Raw genomic sequence first — 26,448 nt, 5'->3', positions numbered from 1 at the left:
TTACTCTCTAAGTGCATTCTGGGAGCTGAACTTTGAACTATCTAAACTAACAGTGAAAATCATTTTCGAGTACTTGATTGGTTCACATTCCCCCTACATAACTAAATCCAGTAGATTGCACATTTTAGAGAATTGCATTCTTCAAAATAAATCAAGTTCAGTAGAGAAGCACAATTTTGTTGAGTAAACCACAAATAATATCAGACAATCTGTGTTTTCAGTGAAAAGGGAAATTCTTGAATTGAAAACCTTAAGTGGTTTGGCATAATCTTTTATTATTATTTCTTAGAAAAAAGAATTGAAGCAAGTTTGTTACATTTTCTGGCCATCAATCCAGGGTGTTTCCCTGCCTCAAAACTCCTGGAATAGGCTCCCGCTTCCATAGGAAGGAAAGGGATCTTTGTCAATCAACATGCAAAATGAATGAATACAAATACTACATCTCTAAGAATATCCATTTCTTATATGTCAGTGCCCCACAAGCATGTGAAATGTTGTAATATTCCTCTGTGTGTTTCACAGAATGCATGATTTGTGAAGACTGACCTTCAATGAGTGCTCTCCCGTATAAAGAACAGCGCTGTCATTCTGTCTGTCAATTCTCGTCTCAATCAACTGTCAGGTCATCCTGAAGATCTGATCAGCCTTCATGGATGGATTAAGAGTTTATTGGCCTCTGGGCATAAAAGCATTCCGTCCACTGTCTTTCAACCTTCAGGATTCTGAGGGGAAAAAAGTTTACAGGACGAATAACACATTCTTATAATGGGAAAAGTACATAAGCCACTCTCTTGACTCTATCTGCTTTTTCTTCAAACAACTCCGGAGTAAATCGTTCGTTAATGAGCGACACTCTCCACCTAGACCACTGACCCTGACGGAGGCTCGATAATGAGCTCTCCTGTTAGGAAATGGAGCTGCCGCTCTTTTAAACTGAATCTCTCAATATTGGCATTATCTGCAACGCTGCTTCAGTAACTTTCTTGCTTCGATAGACATTATCCTCCTACCTCTTCTATGTCTCAATAGTAGTAGTTTAATCAACAGTAAAGTCACTGGAGACTGATCTTTCGTGGTGGACACTACCAGTCCTTGGCGTCAGTGCAGCAATGTTGGCCTCACTCACCCTGCTTGTCATTATTACACTGGTAGCCTATTTCTGGGTCTTTCTTCAGAGGTTCAATAATAGAGTCCTTGTGCAGTCAGGCTGCTTACCTGGCATCTTTTAAACTCATCTTTTGTTAACTAAAATAACGTACTTGACGATTATCTGCACTTCTTTCTATCACGAGCCTGAATACAATTGGCTATTTAATTCAGATAATACACACAAACCATGCAGGCTACAAGCTCGGTGTCCCCAAGTGGTTGGATGCATTCATGTGCTTAAAGCCACAATATGTCATTTTTTGCAGCTAGAGGTCACTTATTCAAAACAAAGGCATAGCTTGAGGTCGCCTGGATTTTGAGGAGCTTTTATTATGCCACAGATGACCGCTTCCACTTTTTCTGGTTACCGTATGTGTACACAGCGCTGTTTCATCATATTAGATAGATTATTTTAGTGTGTTGAAAGTTATGTTTTAATGCGCTCGCTCTGCGGCGGCTACTAATGGACACTTGTTGCACACTGCAGTGCGCTAGATCGATATTAGGCATGGTAAAACATGGCACTCACAGTAAATCAAGAAAACGAGATTTAAACAGTAAGACTAACTGTGTTGAGCTATAAAGATTTGTTTTCTGTTTATAAATGTATCCAAACAGTTGCTCACCTGTGTAACAAAACTCCAAAAAAACAAAACGTTTCCATGGTTTCTACAAAATAAAACTGGAAATCGAGGGTAACTCGGTATGATGTCATTGAAAGGTGACGCACGGACGGACACAGTGTTTGTTATCTCTCTGGATTTAAACATTCTTGGAAACTTTTGGGATAGTGTAAGTCAACAAAATATATAACATTGTTGTAGTGGTTTTTGGATATTTTAAAATTTTAAAATTGTGGCTTTAACCCTGTAAAGGCTGAAATTTGAAGTCATAGTCATAAAAAATATATATTTTTTAATTTAATGGACCTTTAGATGTACATATGTTTATTTTTTTGTGTAATTTTTACTAAATCAGGCTTTCATGGCTCATATAGCATGATATAGGAGAACATAGGGGGAAAAAGCCCAATTCAGAAGCCCAAACTGAGCAACAACAAAAAAAAAAACATGCAATTTGGGGCAGATGCTGCTTATATGGCCAAAAGTAAGATGAAATTCGTATATTCAACATAAGTCAACTAGATCAGACTACATAACTACAATTAGTAGTCTGTTACTATATAACATACTACTAATTGTACATAAAATGTATATAAATATAATTATATATAATATTACACAATATAAGTTGTCACTATCCCTTATTAAGATGACATAAAATTCTTAGTTGAGGGTAAAACGTATAATGCAAAACAATGATAACTGAGTGATGAACAAACAAACTTTCCTCAAAAGCCTGTTGTATCATATTTATACTCACATTTTAACATAATTTTTCCCAAAATGATGCAAAGTTGCCTCGCAAAGTAGTAAATGTTCATCTGGAAATATTACTAATATAAAAGTTATTCTCACATTTCATTTATAAAAATCAGTAAAGATGTGTATCACCATTTAAAGATAGACATTTTTACAGTACTAAAAGGTGTTTTACTTGCTAAAAAAAAAGAAGATTGTTTACAACAGGTTTTTCAGGAACGTTTTGATTGTTGATTAAAGAGTCCTTAAAAATTTGCATATAAGATACAGTAGGCCTTGTTGGGTTAATTGCCCCATTTTGTGCCTGTTAAAAGTAATTGATTAAATGCAACTTTAGTTTTATAAGGTCAGCATGCAAATCTGCTCGTTCCACTTGTTGGTCCACAGATGTTGATAAATTATTTGCAATCAAACAATTTTAAGTATATATGCGATGACAAGAACACAGCCTGTGTGCGACTGACGCAACTCGGTCACAATGAGAGAAATCAAACTGGACTGTAGAGAGAGCCTCAGTGCGTGTTCCCGGATTTACACAGGCAAGTCTATGCAATAGGGAGTCACTCGGATTTAAGGGCCAGACCCTTGATTGATCCATCTGAGGTCTGCTGCGAGATGTGATCTGACAGCAGTTTCTTTAGGCTCCTCAGAGCACAGCAGAGAATCATCAGCATTCATCTGCGCCGCTCTCTCCATCATTATGAGCTCCTCTACATTTCATTTGATTTCTTTATCCAATCAATAACCAGCCAAACAAAATCCCCCTTGTTTAGCTTAAAAATACCATCACTAATCAAGAAGAGAGAAGGGAAGGACTCTCGGAAACAAAGGTATAAATACCTTTTCAAAAGGCACACTTTTGTACCTAAAGGGTGTGTATTGGTACCATAAAGGTACATATTTTGTACCTAAAGTGTAATTATTAGTATCTAAAAGGAACAAAAGTATACCGTTTGAAAAGATGCCACCCAAGTGACAGCTTTTGTACCTTTTTTTTTAATTTAAATTAAATTTAAGTTTATGTTTAAAAAAAGAAAAATGCCAGTGGTGTAAGAAAAATCATCATCATTAAATCAAGATTAATTTACTAGATAAGTACAATTTTCTGGGGGAAAAAATAAAAATGAAGAGAGTTTTTGCTTAAAACAAGCTAAATTATCTGCCAAAACCAGAAACAAGATTTCAATCAGAAATGTTTAAAAAAGTCTAAAACAAAAACAAAACAAAAAAACAGTAATATTGTGACACTGAACACAATTCAGTATTCAGTAAATACAAATAACTGAATATTTGGTAATGATGAATGTTATAAGTAAAATATTTGGGATTTAAAACAACATAATGCAATACAATTTAATTCAGGTAGGGTGAATCCAGGTTGATTGGGACACTTTTTCCCAGTCATTTCAATGGCAAACATTTTCTGAATCATTTGATTTTGTAAACTATCATACACACAATACTCAAATATCATTTTGGCTTCAGTTCATTTATGAGACATGCGTGCAATGCATGATCACCAGCGCTAAGGCGATTGTTATATTGGCTTCTTATTAAATAAGAAACAACTATATTAAAAACATTGATTACAATTAAGCTACAATTTATACAAAATGAAAACAGGCCAAATAAATCTTGTCTAAACAGTCTTGCGTCTATGACATCTTATGTTGCAGTAGGATTCATATTTAAAAGGTTTTTTTGCGTTTAATATTCACAGAATAAACTTGGCCTACCACAATCAGCTGCTGAATCCGTTGAGAATTATTCCAGGATTATTCCTTAAAGCGTCTCAAAACGATGTAGCTGAAGTGTAGTACTACACTTGATGTGTTTGTTTGGGTTGATGTGTGGGCGTTGACGCATGGATCGTCAGTATTTGAATCTCAAAATAGCGCGCGCTCCGTGGGCGTAGTCGCATTACCAGATAATGGAGAGGCTCGCGAACGACTGACATCTTTCTCTTTTCAAACAGATTAGATTAACACAGAATATTTGTTTTTGATTTGGTTTACATTATTTAAAACCTGACGTTTAAACGTTTCTTTAGACATATGTCTCATGTTTGTGTGATACGTTTTCACTAAGCTACAGGTCATTTTCTGAAGAGAATCAGATTAGACATCATTTACAGAGAGGCTGCAGATCGCGCATCATGTTTGTTTTCTTTATTTTGCAAAAAGCACAACAATTTGTTTTCATTGTGACTGTACACAAAAAAATGGAAACTTAACAGATTATAATGATGTATAACACTTGCCTGAATGATAAAAAACAACAGAGTTACTTGAGTCTCTTTGGCACTGATAAGAAAAAAAGTGAGTCGCGACCGCTGACTCAAGGGGGTTAATTCAAATGGAAAATATTATTTTTTTAAAGCATAAACTTAATTTGAGTTTATTTTCAATCAATGATTATATTTACTTTTCAAGTAAATGCATCTTGATTTAAGAATGCTTATATATTTGTACTGGAAAACCAGACACGAATACAAAATGAGCAAGAAATAGTTTTTTTTCAGTGTAAGTTTGTCTAGAAACACAGAAACATGAGAGGTTGCAGGTTCAAAATTGAATTGATTTTTAAAATAAATCCAATAAAATCACTGCTGATCATCAGTACATTGATATCAATGCATAAAGGGTCATAGGAAAAAGCTGAAAACAGAAGTGGAGAGGGACACATCACATGCCATATCAGCCTGGCTCATGAATATTAATTGAGTGATGTAACATTTGCCCAATATTTTTTATAGATTTTCTGAAAGTAAGTACTACTCTTTTTGTGTGCTTGTGCATGTGCGCGCAAGTGTGTGTGCTGCGGCCAAGCAAAGTGAGCGAGGTAGGAATTTCTAAAAGTAGGTGAGTCAGTTATAATGGTTTCTACGCCAACACCAATAAGTATATACCAGGACACATTTGGTCACATGGTTCTTCGTTTATCTCTGACTAGATAAATGTATAATGAACAAGTTTTTTTTGGTGAGAGGAGGATTTCGAGTGCAATACCCTAAAATAGCTTACTGCAACCGCCGCTTTGAGCGAATCCCATAATGACAGATTTTTAAGGGGGCTAGATTAAAAACAGTGTGTCTGAAGCCCTCTTAAATAGGCTTTAGGATTGCCTATGGACATTGAGGACATAAAGGGGGACACACAATAGGACATGAGAGACTGTGTGACAGAGGTAAGCACACTATCAGTGTATTAGGATAAGGGCAGTACGCTGCCTAGTAAATGCTGAGTGACACCGAGGTTCACTGTGATGGCATCTCTGAGGATTGTAGATCTTTATCTCTCTGGGGGACAGCGCTCGCTTTCTCTCTCTTTCTTTCTTGCTCGCATGCACCATTAGCACATCTCTGTGCCGATAAGGTCTCCATGCAGGTCTAATTGTGAGGAAGTGTGAGAGAGCTTTGTGAGTTTCTTACCCATGGGGGCAAGATCTGAGAGCGCCGGTTGTCCTCTCAACCTCTAGCAGAGAGACTTCCTCACGCACACACGAGTATAGACCCTTTATTGTTGTAGTTAATCAACTTAATTACCAGATGATAATGCCTTCACTCCATCTCTACGGCAGCATTTGTGTCTTTTATCTGTGTGTCCATGTAGGTATTCTTCTGTTGAAGTGTGTGTGGGTGTTTAATTTTAGCACACTGATGGGAGGTGTAAAGTATTGGAACCAATGTGAGTGACAAACTAGATGATTTCCCATAATTGCTTTGGGCACCGCGGCTTTGATGTAGCAGCTGTACTGCGGCAAGGTTCTCAGAATGGCTGCTTGTCAGTCTTCAACCATTCCCGCACATTATTTCATAAGGAAATAATCTGATTATGGCATAATCCATTGAGCAGGTTCATCTTGCACACTGGATTAGTCTCTTTTTAGGCACAATGAGATTTGTCTTTGTGGTGACACACTCGCTTCATTTAAGAATTTATCTTAGATGATGTGCAAGGTTCCCACACAGATCGTCTATCTCGTCTTTTCTTATCCTGTCACATCTCATGTTGTCTTGTCTCTCATCATGCCAAGTCTCTTGTCTCATGTTGTCTCATGGTGACAGAAACAGAAAAACTTTTAAAAAAATAAGTAAATATAGTCCAGGCAAAGTAACTCATTTTGGAGCCAAAAATAGAACTAATTGTAAAATAATTTTTTTCAGCTTAGATCATTTCTACGAGGTGTCCAGAACAACATACTAAAAGTCCTAAGAATCCTAGTTGAGGAAATATGTTAAATTCTCATCAATCCGAGATGTGTGCCAGTAAGGCCAGACAACAATAGACCCCAATGGGGCTATTTTTTTCCTTTACTCCTATCAAAGTTAGACTTTATACAATGAAAGTATCCATTAAAAGTAACATTTTTTGTATTACAAGTTTCTTTGAAAATGAATTTGAATATGAAAATGAGCTATAGACTTATCGAATAAAGGCTACCCAAAATATACCCACATAGGCTTAATTTTTTCCTTTGCTTCAACCACAATAAAACTTTACACAATGAAAGTCTACATGAAAAGTAAAACATTTTGAGAGTATAAACAAAAATACTGAATATGACAGAAAAAGACTAACTTTGCCCTTGTGAAAAAGTGGAGTGTGCTTCAGTATATTTTGAAGAAAAAAAACCTGTACTCGCAGATAATATTAATGAAATAAAAGACCACTTTCATAACAATGCTTCTTAACACACTTTTAACAGTTAATGTGTCCTGACACTGACAGCGCAAGTCAAAGCATTTGTCAGTTGCGTCTTGTTCCCGTGTTCATAACAAGTTTCAGTCCTTTCAATATAAAAGTATTCGCTTCGACTCACTTATAAAGACAGTCTTTGCCACCATCTAATGGCGTAATAATGTAAATTCTGTTCACGGTCAGGGACTATTTTTTCCAGCGGAAGGTAGGCTTTTAGTCATTTTACTTCATGAAAGTTGCATTGATACCAAAGTCCCTTTAAGACAAGTCATTTCACTCTGCGGCCATCTTTGAAACGCATCTCTGGCATGCAAGTGCAGCTCCTATCTCTTTGAATGGGGAAACATTAATGTTTGCCAAACTTACGATTACATTTCATATTCGAAATCACCAATGAAATACTCGAATCTTGACACAAACTGCTTTTCTCAGCCTGTACAAAGCTAATACGCAGTCCTGAGCGCGTCACAGAACACTGCCTGTTTCTATAGAAACCGGAGCTTCTAATGGCAGCTGCAGTGACGTGATGACTTTACTAATCAACGATTGGCTCTTTCATTTAGAAGGCGGGGCTTATTCATCATATTGGGTGTTGCACTTTCTCCCATTCATGAGTGCACTGTCTTCCTATAAACAAAGTCTTCGATTGATAAGTTGAGTGATAAGGTACTCGAGGCTAGTGCTGTATCGTGTGTGTGTGTGTGTGTGTGTGTGTTATTCTATTACATTAAGACCCGGTTTCATGAAAGTACCACAGACAAGGTTTAGATTAAGCCAGCAGTTGGCCTTAGTTCAATTAGGAATTTTAAGTATCTTAACATAAACATGCCTTTGAAAAAAACATTACAGATGGGCATCTTAAGACAAAACAATGGCACTGACATATTTTAAGATATGTCAGTGCAAGTTGCTTTCAGATAAAACGGCTCAAACAAGCATTTTAGTCTAGGACTAGGTTTTAAGGTTTGTCTGTAAAACCGGGGATTAGAGTCTAAAGTGCAGCTTAATTTAAAAAAAAGTGTAATTACAGATATATTTAAATGCATGACATACAAGGTATGATTTTTAAATCATAAATGCTTTTCACTACATTCGGCAGTACACTTTATTTCTCACCATATTTCAAAGACAATAGAAGTAATTATGAAATGACATGAAGTACTTAAGTCCTACTTGATTGGTTCAAAAAGCACACTAACATTCTGCTACTTGAGTTTATTATAAATGTAAACTAGGGGTGTTTGATTGCGATTGGAGCAGAACTATAATACATTTTCATTCAATTGCATTTGAGTGTCTGAAAACATTGCATATAATTTCCATAATTAGTATTCTTAGTAGGCCCTATGCTAAATTGTACTTCTTTTTCACAAGGGTGTACAGGTACACTCTAAAAAAAAGGCTTGTAATCATAGGGGAACCTTTTTTAGTGCTATATAGCACCAATTTTGGTGCTTCAGTGGTTCTTCAGCGGTTCTTCAGAGGTGCTATATAGCACCTTAGTCAAAGAACCGGTGAAGAACCGGTGAAGAACCTCTGAAGAACCGCTGAAGAACCACTGAAGCACCAAAATTGGTGCTATATAGCACTAAAAAAGGTTCCCCTATGGTTACGAGCCAAGAACCATTTTTGGTGCAATATAGAACCTTTTTTTTTTTTAGAGTGTATAGAAAATGTACATGTAGTTAAATAAATATTGTTGAATAAAGTTGAATTGACACATCACACTTAAGATTGTCCAATAGCAATATTGCACTGTGTGGAGACCCATGAGGCAGTTTTAATTGTTCATGAGGTAGATGGCCTGAGGGGAAAAACTTGTGCCTGGATGTTCTAGAGCTCAGCTCTCTGTAGCAAGGGTTCAACCAGGCAGCGGCCTGTGATTTCTCCTGCCTGTTTCCTCACTGTGGAGATGTACAGGTCTTGGAGGGTGGGCAGTGGAGCACCAATAATCTTCTCAGCAGTCCTGACTGTCTATTGCACTTTCCTTCTGTCCGATTTGGTAGCTGAACCAAACCAGATAGTTACGGAGGTACACAGAACAGGCTCAAAGACGGCTGAGAACTGTATCAGCAGCTCCTGGGGCAGGTTCAATCACAGACCGGAGTGGAAAAACCCAAACCTAAACTTTTCAGATATGCTTGCCAGTTTTGTGCGCTATTTTAATCGGATAGGTCAGGGCAGGGATGGTGGGCACTCCGTGGGTGGGCCGTCTGAGGCTGAAACTGCTCTCAATAAGCATTCAGCTTCTTTAAACAGTGCAGATATCATGATATTTAAGATCTCATTATGTAAGCAATAGATGTTATTTACTGCATATATCACACACACACTAAACAAGCTAGACTATGAGGTAGTACGTGCATTGTATTGGGAAATTCATAGCTCACAGCTGTTGAAAATCATTTTTACCTGCTGAAGTTATTGACATGGGTTTCAGCTAAACAGATGTGTGAGATGCAATTATTGCCCTTGAGATAAAACCGCAGTGCATGATGGGAAATCAGACTCTCAGAATTATTCTCCACCATTAACTTCTGGTTAGAATGGGGGCTCTTCTCATATTTTTACAATCAAAGAAGGGCACAGTTTAGTTTTGCTTTGTCGCATATGATTATACAGGTAATTTTCGGGGAAGGATGAAATTGTCTTTTGATGAACAACTCTGGTACTCAGGTTGTTTGTCATTCAGTCCTTCACACTTTTCTGCTTGGTGACCCTTTGAAAACAAGTAGCGTAGCTGTGAAAAGGCAGAGAAAGTGGATGAGGTTGACATGCATTTAAATAAGTCACTTGGTCGCCCACATGCAGGAGTCCTAATATTGCTATTTGTTTACAGCAATAAATGTTGTATATTATAACATGGTTTGTCATGAATGACAAATCAGAGTAACATTTTACAAAAAGGTTTCATCTTTACTACATTAGGTAATAAACTAACAATTAATTTTTTTTACTAATTTGTTAATATTATTTAATGGACCTTAGCTAACATGAACTAATAATGAACAGTTGTATGCCTATTCTTATTTAGTAGTAGCCTATAAACAAAGATTATTTAATGGCTCTCTGGAATTCTGGATTCTGATTGGTCAGTCACAATATTTGAGGTCAGTTATTCCCCGATAATGCCTTTCATAATGAGCGTTCATCCTGGTATACATTGAGTCCGGTGCTTATTTCATTTCGTTTCATTCAAACACAGCTGGTGCATTGACTGAATTTACTGTAAAATGAAACCGGAGGACTAGTAGGCCTATTGTAATATTGTTGAAGTGTTCACCTTGTTGCTTGAACGATTGCTTTATAGGCCTACACTGTAATAGATTATGAAATAAAGATTTTTTCTAAAATCAATATTTCATGTTCCCGTATTTATTTGGAGATTAAAGGCTGTGTAAAAAGTGATGGGTCTAACGTTACATTATCCTTTAAATGTCCGTCTTGTTTGAACTTGTCTGTTCGTCTAAGCTGCTTGCAATATTTGCTGTTTTTGCTCATAACAAGAAGCTAAAACGAACCGTTTAATGAGCTAACAAAATATTTCAACTCAAAACAGTATTTTGTGTCTAATTATTTACTTATGTGGTAAGTAGCCTTGTACACACAATTGGGGTTTAATTTGCAATAACAACCAGCTGGATGTACATTATCCATTACTTAATAATTACTGTAAAAGTGTAATGCTCATTGTTAGTTAATGTATGAACTAATGTTAACTAGTGGGGCCTTATTGTAAAGTGTTACGGACAAATCTATGTGCTCTGTGTGCAGGGGTGCCGCGGCTGGTGTTCGGGGGCCGGTGGGACTGTCTGACCGCGGGAGATTCGTGCTCCAGCGACGAGGCATGCAGCCCGCGCTTGAGAACGCTGCGGCAGTGCGTCGCAGGCGGCGGAAGCGTGAAGCTGGGTCCGGGGGCGCGCAACCACTGTGAGAATGCAGTGACGGCCCTGCTGTCCAGCCCCCTGCACCGATGCCAGTGCAAACGGGGGATGAAGAGAGAGAAGAACTGTCTTAGCATCTACTGGAGTCTCAAGCAGTCCATACTGCACGGTGAGTGAATCCATTTTCATACTTTTTCTTTGTCACATACAAAGCACCCGCTTGCAGAGTGATGCAATTACAAGTTCTAATGCCCACACACCCACACGGTCCCCGGGAACCACTTCAATGGATGCTAATTAGACACTGCGTTTTAATATGCTAACCAGTTTAGCATTATAGAAGCATTACTTCAAACTGAACTTTTACCTGTGACACTCATTAATTCACAGACACAAAATACTCTGTTACCATAGCCACGAAACCCTGTTTGTGTGTGTGTTTACAGGGCTGAGCTTGGTGGAGAATTACCCCTATGAGCCTGTTGAGCGGGGCTTTGATTATGTTCGCCTGGCCTCCATTGCTGCAGGTCAGTGATTTGCACAGACACACTATGTTGATTATGTACTATGATGTTGGAACTGATATTTGGAACTGATCACGATGTGTTTTGTCACTTCTATGCCAAGCATTAGCAGTGAAGAGTTATTAATAGGGCAGAGCTTAATAGCTTACAACAGCAAAACATGAGCACTTTGTTTAATGTACTTGGATATAACATACTGTAGCTAGAGTTCATTGGGGCTGTTGACGATAACGGTTTCCTACAAAACGAGGCATGCATTAGGGACCTGTCAAGAGCAGAATAAACATTTCGTTGTGGGTCAAAGATTGTCAGATCGGACTTAATCAAGGCTTTTCACTCATTACTTTCTCATCTCTCTATCCCATCTCATTACGCTCCCTCAAAATAGCCGCATACCAAGTTTAGAAACTTATTTTTGGAGGAGCCACATGACTGAAACTGTCAGTTTGTCAGCCTCAGTTTATGGGGTGCTTCAGGCATGAGCTGAATTTTATGGACCCCGAGGGCAGCACATAATGATCCATTTACTCATCATCTCTCTTGTGTGCGCACACACTCATAGACACACTTGAGTCCAAGCAGACGCACATAAAATAACATTTAAACTCTCGGGGATAGGACAGGGAACGATTTCCTCAAAGTAATGGAAGTAATGTCGGTCATTCATGCATGACTTTTAATGATGGCTGCTCTCAACTCTCAAACACAGAGAGCGTTTAACAAGCTGGCTTGAGACAACAAAGATCAAACAAAAATGTGGAAATTAGAAAGAGGAGGGTAGAGAGAGGGGGGAGAGATAGACACATAGACATAATAATAAAAACATAGAAACTGTTAAAAATGTGAGAAATTAACATTATAATGATCTTGTAACAGGCTGTTTTGCCAGTAATACGGTCTCAAATTAAAAGGGCCACTTTTGTCATTCTATTTGTTGTTTGTTTTTGTCTTTATTATCTCTATTACTTATTATCGCACTCATGTGGCATGAGGCTTTCGATGTACTTTACTGAATATATTATATTAGCTTTGAAACATACATCTTTCGTTGTACATACACACTTGTGAGTGTAAGTGCAAGTGTGTGAAGTTTAAAGCCTGTAATAATAGTTTGATTGGTCCCAGCAAACTCTGATGTACTTACATCTAAAATCTGTGTATACAGCTATGTAATGAGTGCAGAATATTGGCTCAGTATTGATCACAGGCTCGCAAAATCCTTTAATGATGGATGAGAAAGTAATCTCGCCAAAACAGATTGAGCAGAATCTCTTGAATATGAAAGAAAGAAAAGAAGGAAGGACGGAAGGAAAAAAATAATAAAATAAATAAATAAAGCTGCACAAAAGGATGGAGGATGGAAATAAAGAAGGTGAAAAGTAGGGAAATAAGAAAGGGAGAAATAAAAATGAAGGATGCATGCAAGCAAAGAAAGGAAGGAAGCCAGCAAAGAAAGACAGGAAGCAAAGGAATTGAATAAAGAAAGGAGTGAAGCAAAAGGTGAAAGGAAAGAAGGATGAAAGCAACAAAAGAAGCAATGAAAGGAAGGAAGGTGGGAGGGATGGATGGATGGAAGGAAAGTAGAAAGTAGGAAAATAAAAAAGGAAAGAAGGAAGAGAGAAAAATAAAAGAAGCCAGCAAAGAAAGACGGGAAGTAAAGGAAAGAAAAAAGAAAGGAAGCAAGCAAGCAAACAAAGGAGACAAGCAAGGGAACAAAGAAAGAAAGTGAAGGATGAAAGAAAGGAAGGAAGGACGGACGGATGCAAGTGAATGAAGGAAGGATTCAAGCAAAGAAAGGAAAGAAGCCAGCTTAGAAATGAAATGAAAGTAAGCAAGGAAGCATGGAAACAGGGAGGAACGAAGCAAAGGAAGGAAGGAAGTAAATGATGAAAGAAAGGAAGGATGGAAGGAACACAAGAAGCAATGGGAGGGATGGAAGGAAATAAGTAGGAAAATAAGGAAGGAAAGAAGGAAGAGAGAAAAATAAAGGAAGGAAAGAAGAATGCAAAGCAAGGAATGAGGTAAGGAAGCAAAGACAGAAAAGGAAGCAAGCAATGAAAGGACAGAATCAATGAGGCAAAGGAAAAGCAAGCAAGCAAAGAGAACAATCAAAGAAAGGAAGGAAGGAAAAAAGAAACAACAGATTGATGGAAATAAAAAGTGTAGGGAAAAGAGGAGGAAATAAAAGGAGAAGAAGGAAGCAAAGGAATTAAGAAAAAGGATAGATGCAAAGAAATGAAGGAAGCAGAAGGCAGGAAGGAAGGAATGACTCGCACAGAAAAATGACTGAAGCAAAGAAAGAAATGAAACAAAGAAAGGAAGCTAAGAAACGGGTGGAAACAAAAACTGAAGGACAGAAGCAAAGAAACACCACGGGATGGTTGGATGGATGGCTAATAAATAGGGCTTGCTAAGAGATATAGAGGTGAAGATGAAGAAAAGATGACAATGAAGAGGGCATTGGCTAAAAAACTTCATGGCTCATGGGAGAGAGGGAGAGAGAGAGAGAGAGAGAGAGAGATAAAGCGAGTGTAATGCTGGCAGGCTCTCTGCGGCCCACATTAGTCTGATATGAAAAATGAAGCAGCAGGAGCAGCCAGTCTCAGCTGGGACCTGCTCTGTGATAGAGACCAGACTCATTCAACTTTCATTCGCACTCATGCTCTATTCATTAGCAGCACACGGGCCACACAGACTCACATCCACTTTGAGCAGACCATCTCAAACCTTCATTAGAACATGAGAGAAAGAGACATTCTGTGTGAACCTCAACCCTCATTAGAACAGTGAGCAAGCGCGCCCCTCAAACTCATGCTCGCCCTGACAGCTGGACAAGGCCATCACGAAAATTCACAGCGTCTGGAACAATATGTATATCTATCCCTGGCCCATTGATTAGTCGATACACTAGATGGCATTAGTTATTAAATTGGAGGGCTTTTGTGTAAGTGCATTCAACACACTCTCATGCCGATTCATAACTATTTTATGTTTAGACAAATTTGTGGCCAATGCATACAAATTTGTACAATCTCATTTGTATGTTTCCAACAGATTGTGAGCGCAATCTCTTGAATATGAAAAAAGAAAGAAAGGACATAAAAGAAGGGAGCAAAATTATAAAATGGGAAGGCTTTTGTAAGTGCATTCAACACTTGTGCAGATTTGTAAATTTTTTTGTTTTGACAAATATGTGACAAATACGTATTCATTCAATTAAATTTTTATATGATTTGCTTATGCCCCACTGATGGTTAGGTTTGCTTACTTTTTTCCAAAAAAACTGAATTTTCCATCCATTTTTAATAACCGAAAAAACTACTTTTGCAAACTCCTCCTAGGCCGTAGCTCCAATTTGCAAAAAAATTTAACCAGATCATCTTCAGACATTGCTGAAAACATTTTTTGGAATTCAAGTTGATTCGTCAAACCGTTTTTGATTAACACGCGAACAAATTTTACGTAGCGTTTGCAAAAATACACTTAAGGCTATATCTCCGCAACGCTTTATCGTATTCAAACCAAATTTGGTACCTGTCATCACAAGCATGACCTGAGGTAATATGCAGCGTTTCGGCACAGCACCACCTACTGGTCTGGAGATACGAAAAATTGCTATTTTTGCTTATAACTTCTGAACCGTTTGTCCAAAATGTGGTCTCGTTAGATTCAGGACGATATGCCAAATCGTCTGATATCCAATTTTACCATATCGACCATTTTGGCTGTCGGACATTTTGAATTATGGGCTAAAATGCTGTATTTTATGAACGCATGAACAGATTGTTACCAAACTGGGTTTGGGTCATCACCACAATGGCCTGAAGGAGCCTGAGAAGTTTCAAAACAGTGCCACCTAGTGGAGAATTAATTTTTTCAAACGCTTATAACTTTGGGTGTGGTTGACTTTTTTTTCATGGGAGTAACTTTTTTTGTCTTGCCGAGTCCAACGATACCAGACTTGCCAGGTTTCGGCCTATGGTTTGTGCAGCGTTGTAATTTAGCTCTTATAAAACGTTAGTTGATATCTTCGAAACCGCTAGTCCGATCGAGACGAAACCAGCGTCAAAAGTTCGGAAACATAGGTCGATAGTTAAATGTTAATATTCAAATGGCAAAATATTGATAGTAAGGGGTAGTAAAATCCAATCAAAGTCAGGTGTCAGTCATTTTTTACGTGTTTTTTCATATAAATGTCTATAACTCTTATATTTTCACCAAAAATTGACACACACACATGTATGGGCTCACTCCGAAGACACATTCAAAAAATTGTAGGATTGTGCCTCTTGGTGGCGCTATAATTAAACAAAATATGAAATTGGCTTAATGTTTTAATGTGGGGTTTTAACATTTTTGCTTCAAATGTCTTGACTCATTTTTTCAGTTGGTCTGCTGCTAGCTTCTTTGTTTGCTTATGTTGCGCTTGGCCCTGGTATTGCTGCTTGCAGCTATATTTTCCATTTGTAATTGCAAAGCAACTCACAGACAGCGTGTGTTTGTCCAGAAATCATGAAAATAAAAGAAACTTAGCTCACACCTTTAGACACTTTAGACAATTAAGCATCTATAATTCACACATCTTTGGATCGTGAGACAATCATGGGATTCAATCCAGGATCTTCTTTTATTGTGAGGAGACAGTGTTTCCCACTGAGACACTGGTGCTGCCATTAATCACAGACATAAGAGACACTTTGACTATTTCTGTCAGACGTCTACAGAAGCTCTTATTGAGAATTAACAGAGGTTTAGATGTTGATGTTTAATTTGAAGTCACCATTGTGGTGGGAAGCGTTTGCTTTAGTTGGGCTCTTGGTCCCCGTATTTATGTTAGCTTTTCTTTGGCTGCTGTAACTGTGTTTGTGAAACACAATAGTTGTGGCGGAGAAAGCAAAGATAAAGTGACATCAAGTATTGTCAGCTCCTTGCTGATGATAACTAAATCATCAGAAAGTGATCATCTGATGTTGTGTTTTAAGTTTTGTGTTCTTGTTTGGCACAATAGTCATTTGTTTATAGCAACTATAACCTTGTGAAGCTGCAGAATTGGCACCAATAGCATTAAAATTATAATTTATCCTGAAGGATGATAAAACAAAATGTGCACACAATGTTTTAAGCAACAGTGACAATCAAAACAAAAAAAGCTTCATGCTGCAATGCATGATGGGTGGCTTCATAGTACAAAACTCATGCTTGATTGACACTTTGAAATAGTCCAAGTGTCTCTTATGTCTGTGATTAAGGGCAGCACCAGTGTCTCAGTGGGAAACACTGTCTCCTCACAGCAAGAAGATCCTGGATTGAATCCCACGATTCTCTCACGATCCAAAGATGTGTGAATTACAGATGCTAAGTTGTCTAAAGTGTCTAATGGTGTGAGCTAAGTTTCTTTTATTGTCATGATTTCTGGACAAACACACACTGTCTGTGAGTTGCTTTGCAATTACAAATGGAAAATATGTCCACAATGACCACATTTGAACTAGTTTTTAACCTTGAGGTTCCATGAACGTCTATATCGGACGTGCAGAACACGTCAAAAACAGACGTCATAAAAACGTTCACTCTGGCTCCTCAGTGGACGTCTTTTCAATGTACGCCTCTAGTGACAAAGACGTTGAATAGACGTCTTTTGGACATAACTTTGCTTAGTGTTAATTTCAACATTTACTAATATATTATTAAAATCAAAAGTTGTATTTGTTAATGTTATTTAATACACTGTGAACTAATATGAACAAACAATGAACTTTACAATGAACTAATATTAAAGGGATAGTTGACCTAAAAATGAAAATTAATTTATTCACCTTCAAGTTGTTCCAAACCCGTATGAGTTTCCTTCCTCTGTTGAACACAAAAGAAGATATTTTGAAGAACCAAACAGTTGATGGACCCCATTGACTTCCATAGTATTTTTTTTTCTTATAATGGAATTCAATGGGGTCCATCAACTGTTTGGTTTCCGACATTCTTCAAAATATCATCTTTTGTGTTCAACAGAGGAAGGAAACTCATACGGGTTTGGAACAACTTGAGGGTGAGTAAATGAGGACAAAATAAAAGTTTTTGGGTGAACTATCCCTTTAACAAAGATTAATAAATGCAGATATAAATGCATTGTTCATGTTAGTTAATACATTAACCAATGTTAACAAATGAGACCTTATTGTTAAGTGTTACCAAAAACGTGTTTCTGTAAAAATCTGTAAAAAAAAAAAAAAACGCTGATAGGTAATGCCACTTTTTGCAATTGTGGTTTGGTATCCTGTGATATCTTGAGTACTGGCTTCAGCACTGGACAGCGACTGTATGGCTGCAGCCACTCCAAGTACCTTATTGTTTGTACTCCAATATAGGCAAGTCTAACTAACACATACTTATACCATTCTCTCTCTTTCCTTTTAGAGTCTGAGGTGGGCATGACAACAGTGAACCGTTGTTTGGACGCCGCCAAGGCCTGTAACGTTGATGAGACGTGTCAGAAGCTACGGACAGAGTACGTGTCAGCATGCATCGCCCCATCAGCGCTGGCCGGGCCCTGTAACCGTGCGCGCTGCAGCAAAGCCCTGAGAAAGTTCTTCGACCGTGTGCCACCCGACTACACGCACGAGCTGCTCTTCTGTCCGTGCTCCGACACTGCATGCGCAGAGCGTCGACGCCAGACAATTGTGCCTGCGTGCTCGTATGAAGAAAGGGAAAAGCCCAATTGCCTGGTCCAGCTTCGAGTTTGTGAGGCCGACTATGTGTGCAAGTGAGTATTGTGTATAAACAACCACACTTTTAAGAAAAATGGTTCTAAACCGTACCAAATTAGGGTTATTCAGCTTGAATTTCAATAATAAACCCATTTACAACACTTCTTGCAAATATTTGGTAATATATTCCTTTATTTTCATAAAATACTGCTGAGAAAAGCTCTTAATGTTCATATTCATCTATTCAAATGTCTGTACCATTAAAATGGATGTGTTGTTATTCTGATAGCAAGCTAATAAACTCAACAACTTGCAAAACGCTCTACAAACTGCTGACGAATACAATTCCATTCAAAAGTTTGGGCTCAATTCGATTTTTAAGGTTTGTGAAAGAACTCACCAAAAGCTGCATTTATTTTGATCAAAAATAGAGTAAAATACACCCAAAATATCAGGAAATATTTTTATAATTCAAAATATTTTTGACTTGAATACATTTTAAAATGTTATTTATTCCTGTGATGGCAAAGCTGAATTTTCAGCGTCATTACTCCAGTCCTCAGTGTCACATGATCCTTCAGAAATCATTTTCATATGTTGATTTGCTGCTAATCATGCGGCTTAATATTTTGTGGAAACTGTGAAAACATTTTCAGGATTCTTTGATTATTAACGTTTACAACATTTACGGTATTTGAAATATTTAATGTACCCTTGCTGAATAAAAATATTAATTTCTTTAAAAAAAAAAAAAATGTTTTTTAAATCTTACTGACTTCTGAATGCTAGTGTATATGGGAAAACAGGCCATAGAATAAATGTATGCTACAGCACCCCTTGTGGCAGTGCTGATTTTAAAACACAATACACAAAATCAAGCTTGTAAAACTGTACATCATAAACACTGTACTAAAAGTATAGGGAGTTTTTATTCTGTTACTTTATCTGTTCACTATGGACAAACGGAGAGATAGATGTAGATTCAGCAAACAACATTGAGAAGTCTGAGAGCTGCAATCACTCTGCAAGGCTCTCAATGGAGCTGAGTTTGGTCATATTTGAGCCTCCTCTTTTCACATCACAAACACAAAGGCCTTCATCGGTCTCTGCCATCACGCTTCATACGCCAAGCAAGCACTCTGCTGACACAACACATTACACAAGATGAGATCACTTATGGCCACAACAGCCAGTTAGCATAAGAAATCAGCAGGGAATGTGTGTAATTCCTCTGAGACTGACCTGGTTAAATGATTGATTGGTGACCAGAGGACTGGCAGAATGTGACCTGCATGTAAATAGTCCCGGCCGGTCCTGCCACTCTTTCAGTCGGTTAGATATCTGGCAGTTCTCCAGAACTCTGAATTGCAGTCATGTCTCTGATTAAAATGAGAGCAAAACAAATGGATCAGGACTGTGTATATGTAGGGGGGAATTGAAAAAGAGAGCGAAAAAGACTGAGGATGGAGCAGAGAGTGTTGGTGGAAAGCTTTCTAAACAGAACAGAAGAGGACAAAACAGGGCATGTAGCCCCACCTACGTGTATAGCGTGTAGCATAGAGGAAAGTGTTTGTCGGAATGTGTGTTTCTGAGGATTTGCTGACTGGCTTGATGATAGATGTGCTGTTGTGGTTCCCACAGGTCTCGCTGGGCTCAGTTCCAGCACGACTGCCAACCCTCCGAGCTTACTGCCAGCGGCTGCCAGCAAGAAAATTACGGAGCCTGCCTTATTGCATACACCGGCCTGATAGGTGAGAAATCTAGGCAACATAGTCCGACCTGGTTTATCACATACACCAGTCGGATAGATTAGAATTATGGGCAATCTTATCAAGCTTCGCTTCTGCACTGTCAGGTGGAATTATGGGAAGGGAAGACCACTGTGATACACACATGCTCTTGGGGGTTTACTAAACCTTATCAGCAATGCATATGATGCAAACACTTCATTCATCTTAGTGTCATTCAAAATGTGGCCATAATTCACTCACTCACTCTCATTACAAACCTGTGACGTTCTTTTCTCTGTGAGATACAAAATAAGATATTTTGAAAAATGTTTCAAATGTTTTTGTCCATAACATTGGGGCGAACTAAGCTTTTAAGCCTTCAGAGAGCAGCCCACGTCATTTTTCTTGTATCTCTTGCAACAAATCCACTGACACATGCTGTGAGAAGTATTGTTCTAAAAAGCTGGCACCTTCTCGCTCTGAATCGTTACTTAATAGTGGTAACCAGTTGCTGCTAGTAGTCATGGTGGTAGGCTATTCACATTGATGACACTCAAAATGCAGATCAGACCCCAAATATTCGGGTGTATACCAAGCTACAGAACCAAATAATAACTTAGAGTTATTACAGCAAGTGGGTTTGAATTTATCTGCACGCACAGTAAGGCAAAGACTTTTGGACAACGGCCTGGCGGTAAAAAGTGCAGCAAAGAAGCCCCTTCTTTCCAAGAAAAACATCAAAGACAGGCTGAAATTCTGCAGGAAGTACTGGGATTAGACAGAGGAAGAAAAAGTTATTTTCTCTGATGAATCCCCTTTCCGACTGTTTGGGACACCTGGAAAATCGATTGTCTGGAGAAGAAAAGGTGTAAGCTACCACGAGTCCTGTGTCATGCCAACAGTCCCGAGACCATCCATATGTGGAGAACCCATGCCAGAGAACCCATACAGAACCTGTGGTCAGTCCTCAAAAGGCGAGTGGACAAGCAGAAGCCCACAAATTTGAATCAACTCTGAGCACTAAGAAGGCATGAATAGATAACCATCAGTCAGGATTTGGCCCAGAAGCTGATATCCAGCATGCCTGAACGATTTGCAAGAAGGTAATGAAGAAAAAAGCACTGCACTGTCAACACTGTAAATACTGACTCTTTACATACACTAGTGCCCAGCCAAAAAAAAGTTGCGGTTTGGTTTTAAATAGGCAAATGCTTAAGAGTATATGATTGGATCATTATTGCGGTGATTATGATGTTTCTAGCATGTTATATGTTTGGGAACAGTTCTTCTAACCCTAGTGTAGCTTTTCATTTCTTAAACAACCATAGGAAGACACATCATGGCCATATTCCAGGATGACAAAGTCAATATTCATCAGGCTCAAACTGGTTGGGAGGGAGCATGAAGAATCATTTTCACACATGAATTGGCACCTCTGAGTCCAGACCTTAAATTCATTGAAAGTCTTTGGGATGTGCTGGAGTAGACTTTACAGAGTGCTCGACAAAAATTTGATGGACCTCTTGATGGAAATAAATGTTGTGTGATGTTACCAAGAGGTGCATACATGTTTGGTCAAGATCTTGTATTGACAATGCAAGAGTCAAGCACTCTGTCAAGCTTGACATTGACGTCTTCCTACATGGTGGTTTAAGAAATGAAAAGATACACACTCCATCAATAAAGATTAGAAGAACTGTTGCCAAATCAGTGGCAGTGTTGCCTGTCACTGCAATAATGATCCAATCATTGACTCTTAAAGGGTAACTTCAGTGATTTAGCATTAGGCTTTGTATCAGTAGAAACCAGGTAGTATATTCAAATTATGGTACTTTCCCCCTTCATATCCCCCTGAGATGAGAGAATTATGCAATTTATTTCTGGAAAAAATCAAAAATTTTGGCCAGAGGCTAAAGACTACAGCCACTAGATGGAGCTGTTCCGCATGTTATCAACCCGCCCATAGGGGAGAGATCTCACGTACAGAATGTAAGACACAGACGGCCGCACGGACAATCATAACGGAGCGCGGTGCGGAGTAAAGTGAGTGTTTCAACTTTTCAATTAATTCCTGTGATAGTTTAGCTTCCATATGCGATCTGAAAACGTGCCAGACTGGCGCTTAACGTTACCTCAGCTCTGCTCAGCTCGAATGAAATCTGACACTGCTTCGTCTGTGCCGTGACTTTCGTTCGGCTCACTCACACTGTATTGAAAAGACACGTTCAGTTTTTAATTGTAGTGTTTATTCTCTAACTGCACGAAATGATTGTATTACTATGAAGATCAAAACTACGGTGTACGGAGTGGCCTCTTAGGGCAGCAAAGAAAGTGCATTCTGGGAGTTGTCTTTCATCCACATGAGACAAAAATACATTTTCTGTCTTTTCTCAGTCTAGAAGGCACCAAATTCAAAAATAGTTTCACATTTCTACTGCATAAATGACCCAGTTTAAATACAAAGCTTAATGCTAAATCACTGAAGTAACCCTTTAAGTATGGTTGCCCTGTAGTACACAACACAACGAAATTTAAGAAGTATACATGAGTTCAAGACACAACAAAATCAAGACACAAAACAACGGAATCAAGCCACAACACAACTGAAACAAGCCACAACACAAAGGAAACAAGCCAACACACCACGAAATCAAGCCACAACACAACGAAAACAAGCCACAACATAAAGAAATCAAGCCACAACACAACAGAATCAAGCCACAACACAACAGAAACAAGCCACAACACAACGAAATCAAGCCACAACACAACGAAAAAGCCACAACACCACAGAATCAAGCCACAACACAACTAAATAAAGCCACAACACAACGAAAAAGCCACAACACAACGAAATCAAGCCACAACACAACGAAAAAGCCACAACACAACAAAATCAAGCCACAACACAATGAAATCAAGCCACAACACAACAGAAATAAGCCACAACACAACGGAATCAAGCCACAACACAACAGAAATAAGCCACAACACAACGGAATCAAGCCACAACACAATGGAATCAAGCCACAACACAATGGAATCAAGCCACAACAGAAACAAGCCACAACACAACGAAATCAAGCCACAACACAACGAAATCAAGCCACAACACAACGAAAAAGCCACAACACCACAGAATCAAGCCATAACACAACTAAATAAAGCCACAACACAACGAAAAAGCCACAACACAACGAAATCAAGCCACAACAGAACAGAAACAAGCCACAACATAATGAAATCAAGCCACAACACAATGAAATCAAGCCACAACACAACAGAAACAAGCCACAACACAACGAAATCAAGCCACAACACAACGAAAAAGCCACAACACCACAGAATCAAGCCACAACACAACTAAATAAAGCCACAACACAACGAAAAAGCCACAACACAACGAAATCAAGCCACAACACACCGGAAACAACCACAACACACCGGAAACAAGCCACAACATAATGTGGCGTTCACACCGGACGCGATTCGCGCGAATAATTCGCGCTAATCGCGCGAAGGTGGACGTGTGTACATTTTGAGTTTCACATTCACTGCACAACAGATGCGAATTCGCGTCATGGGCGGGCCTTCCGCCAGCAGCTCGTCTCGTTGAGAAATGGCTGACATGGGCTGTGTTTACATGTCTTTTTTTTTGTTCATATCTACTGTTAATGTGTGACAAAACGCAGTTTTAAGACTTTTTCAGTCGATAATGTAGTTGTTTAAAGCTCAAATCTGTGGTTTATTTATATAAACAGTGCCTATTTGAACATTTTATCTGCCGTTGTCGGAGCTGTGAGCTCCAGCGGACAGCGGCGCTCAGCGCACGTGAAAGCCGGCGAGGGCAACCTTTCCTCGGCCAGTCCTTCTGCCGTCTACCGCTGGCTCTGATGTCTCTGTGGTGTGTCTCGAGCTATAATTCGTCTTGTAACGGCCGATCTTTGGTCTCATGGATCTATAATATGTTCCCTGGCAAATCGTTTAGGCTGAGGGCAAAGATAAGTTTCATTACTTTATATTTTTAGGCTATAACTGTAAGTTGCAGTTGTAACGTTAGCCTACTAGCACTGACTTTGAATGTTTGACTGCATTGTTTGCTTTATTTCATGTATAGCTTGTTATACATTACTTATACTTTTGTATTATTGATCATACATAAACTTGCATTTAACAAAAAGAGACTGGGTTGTGTTTCATGTCATTTAATGTTATCACAGTGATAATCATATTGTCTGAACCAGATACGCTCAAAACGCTCAAGTCGCGTCCTTCTCGCCGCCTCAATCGCGCGAATCGCGCCGCCGAATGCCATTTCGCGTCTCTGCATTGACTTAACATGTAAATCACTCGCGCGAATCGCGTCCGGTGTGAACGCACCATTAAGAAATCAAGCCACAACACAATGAAATCAAGCCACAACACAACAGAAACAAGCCACAACACAACGAAATCAAGCCACAACACAACGAAAAAGCCACAACACCACAGAATCAAGCCACAACACAACGAAATCAAGCCACAACACAACAAAATCAAGCCACAACACAACAAAATCAAGCCACAGCACCACAGAATCAAGCCACAACACAACGGAATCAAGCAAAAACACAACTAAATAAAGCCACAACACCATGGAATCGAGCCACAACACAACTAAATAAAGCCACAACACAACGAAAAAGCCACAACACAACGAAATCAAGCCACAACACAACGGAAATGCTCCCGACCAATCTTACAAATATTTAAACACTACGATCAGTTTTAAGTGTGCAATTGTATATCGACATGAAATATCAATTCAAAATCACATTTTATAGCTGCATATTTATACTCGAGAGCGCTTTGACCCGCTGGCCGCTGCCACAGCGCTAAGGGAACGTCTGCCAATTCCACCAAGTTGAAACATATCATTTGTATGAGTTAAATTTACTTTTTGGATTAAATATTCAAATTCCAATGTTGTGTTGTGCATTACTAAGTCAGTTTTACCAATACAATCAAGCTGTGGAATTTGAACATGTCTGTTTTTAAATATTAAAAGTAATTTTAATTAATACAAATTATACGTTTCAACCACTTGGTGGAATTGGTTCCCTTAGCGCTGTGGTATCGGGTCATAGCATTCTCGAGCATAAATACGCAGCTATGATGCATGTAGGTGATTTTGAATTAATATTTCATGTCGATAAACAATGGTTAGCCTACATACTGTTAAAACTAATTGTGGTATTGATATCTTTGTAAGATTGTAGATTATATAGAACATTGGCAACTTTACAGCGCTCCGAGTGCCCCAGAGTGGTTGGGAGCATTTTCGTTGTGTTGTGGCTTGATTTCGTTGTGTTGTGGCTTTTTAGTTGTGTTGTGGCTTGTTTCCGTTGTATTGTGGCTTTATTTATTTGTGTTGTGGCATGATTTATTTGTGGTGTGGCTTGGTTTCTTTATGTTGTGGCTTGATTTATTTATGTTGTAGCTTGATTTCTTTGTGTTGTGGCTTATTTTCGTTGTGTTGTGAACTTATGTTTGCTTTTTATATTGAGTTGTGTTGTGCACTACTGGGCCACTGTACTTAAGCATTTGCCCATTTAAATCCAAAGCACATTTGCCAATAAAAGCCTTTAAAACTTATGAAATGCCTATCACTGTTTTCCAGTATACATTACAAACATGTGAAAAAATGATCTACAAATAGTAAAGCAGCAAACTTTGCAAAACACCAACATTTATGTCACTGCCAATACTTATCGTCACGGCTGTATTGTATTGAAGCGTCCATTGTTTGCTTTGAAGTCTTCATAACCTAAAGGTCTATCTTTGAAGGTCTTAATGCAGTGAATTTTGGCTTGGACTTCTGTAACCAAAGCTGAATGTCTATTCCCATACAACACTTCAGCCATGATTCCACACTGGCATAACACCCTCTGGCTCAGCCTTCTACAGTAGCTACACCCCAAACTCTCGCTATTAGTTGAGCTGGAAAGAGATTGATGGATCTGAGCGGATCGCTCTCAATGTTTAGATGGTGCCTGGGAGGCTCAATGTTTACACTTTTGTGGGAGATAAACCCATGAATGACATACATCATTGAAACTATTTTAACATAAAAAAAATCTTGCATACTTCACCTTTAAAGCAGGGGAGTCCAAACCTGCCCTGGAAGGCCAGCATCCTACAGAGTTTAGCTCCAACCAGCACCGAAAACACGTCTGTAAGTTTGCAGGACAGTGGCTACAGAAGAAGGTTTGGACACCCCAGCTTCTACTAAAACTTTAGAACAGTACTTTTCGCAGCATTTGTCTGTGAGATGCAAGAAAAACAATGTGAGCTGCTCAACCAAGGTAATTTATATGGAGACAAGCAGCTATGAGA

At 38.7% G+C, this 26,448-nt stretch overlaps 1 protein-coding gene across 3 annotated transcripts in view; it reads left to right on the top strand.

Moving 5' to 3' along the window:
• The window catches only part of gfra4a (GDNF family receptor alpha 4a), a 145,321-nt gene that overhangs the window by 102,728 nt on the left and 16,145 nt on the right, over positions 1 to 26,448 (top strand). For all 3 annotated transcript variants that reach the window (XM_079842384.1, XM_079842385.1, XM_079842383.1), the window contains exons 2-5: positions 11,006 to 11,284; positions 11,562 to 11,642; positions 18,054 to 18,399; positions 19,985 to 20,094. In XM_079842384.1, coding sequence (XP_079698510.1) covers positions 11,006 to 11,284; positions 11,562 to 11,642; positions 18,054 to 18,399; positions 19,985 to 20,094 — 816 coding nt within the window. The remainder of the gene's footprint in view (positions 1 to 11,005; positions 11,285 to 11,561; positions 11,643 to 18,053; positions 18,400 to 19,984; positions 20,095 to 26,448) is intronic.

Source organism: Gobio gobio (genome assembly GCF_949357685.1).
Source record: "Gobio gobio genome assembly, chromosome: 18".
NCBI lineage: Eukaryota > Metazoa > Chordata > Actinopteri > Cypriniformes > Gobionidae > Gobio > Gobio gobio.
The sequence above is the reverse complement of the archived record's forward strand: the minus strand, read 5'-3'. Positions and strand labels throughout refer to the sequence as shown.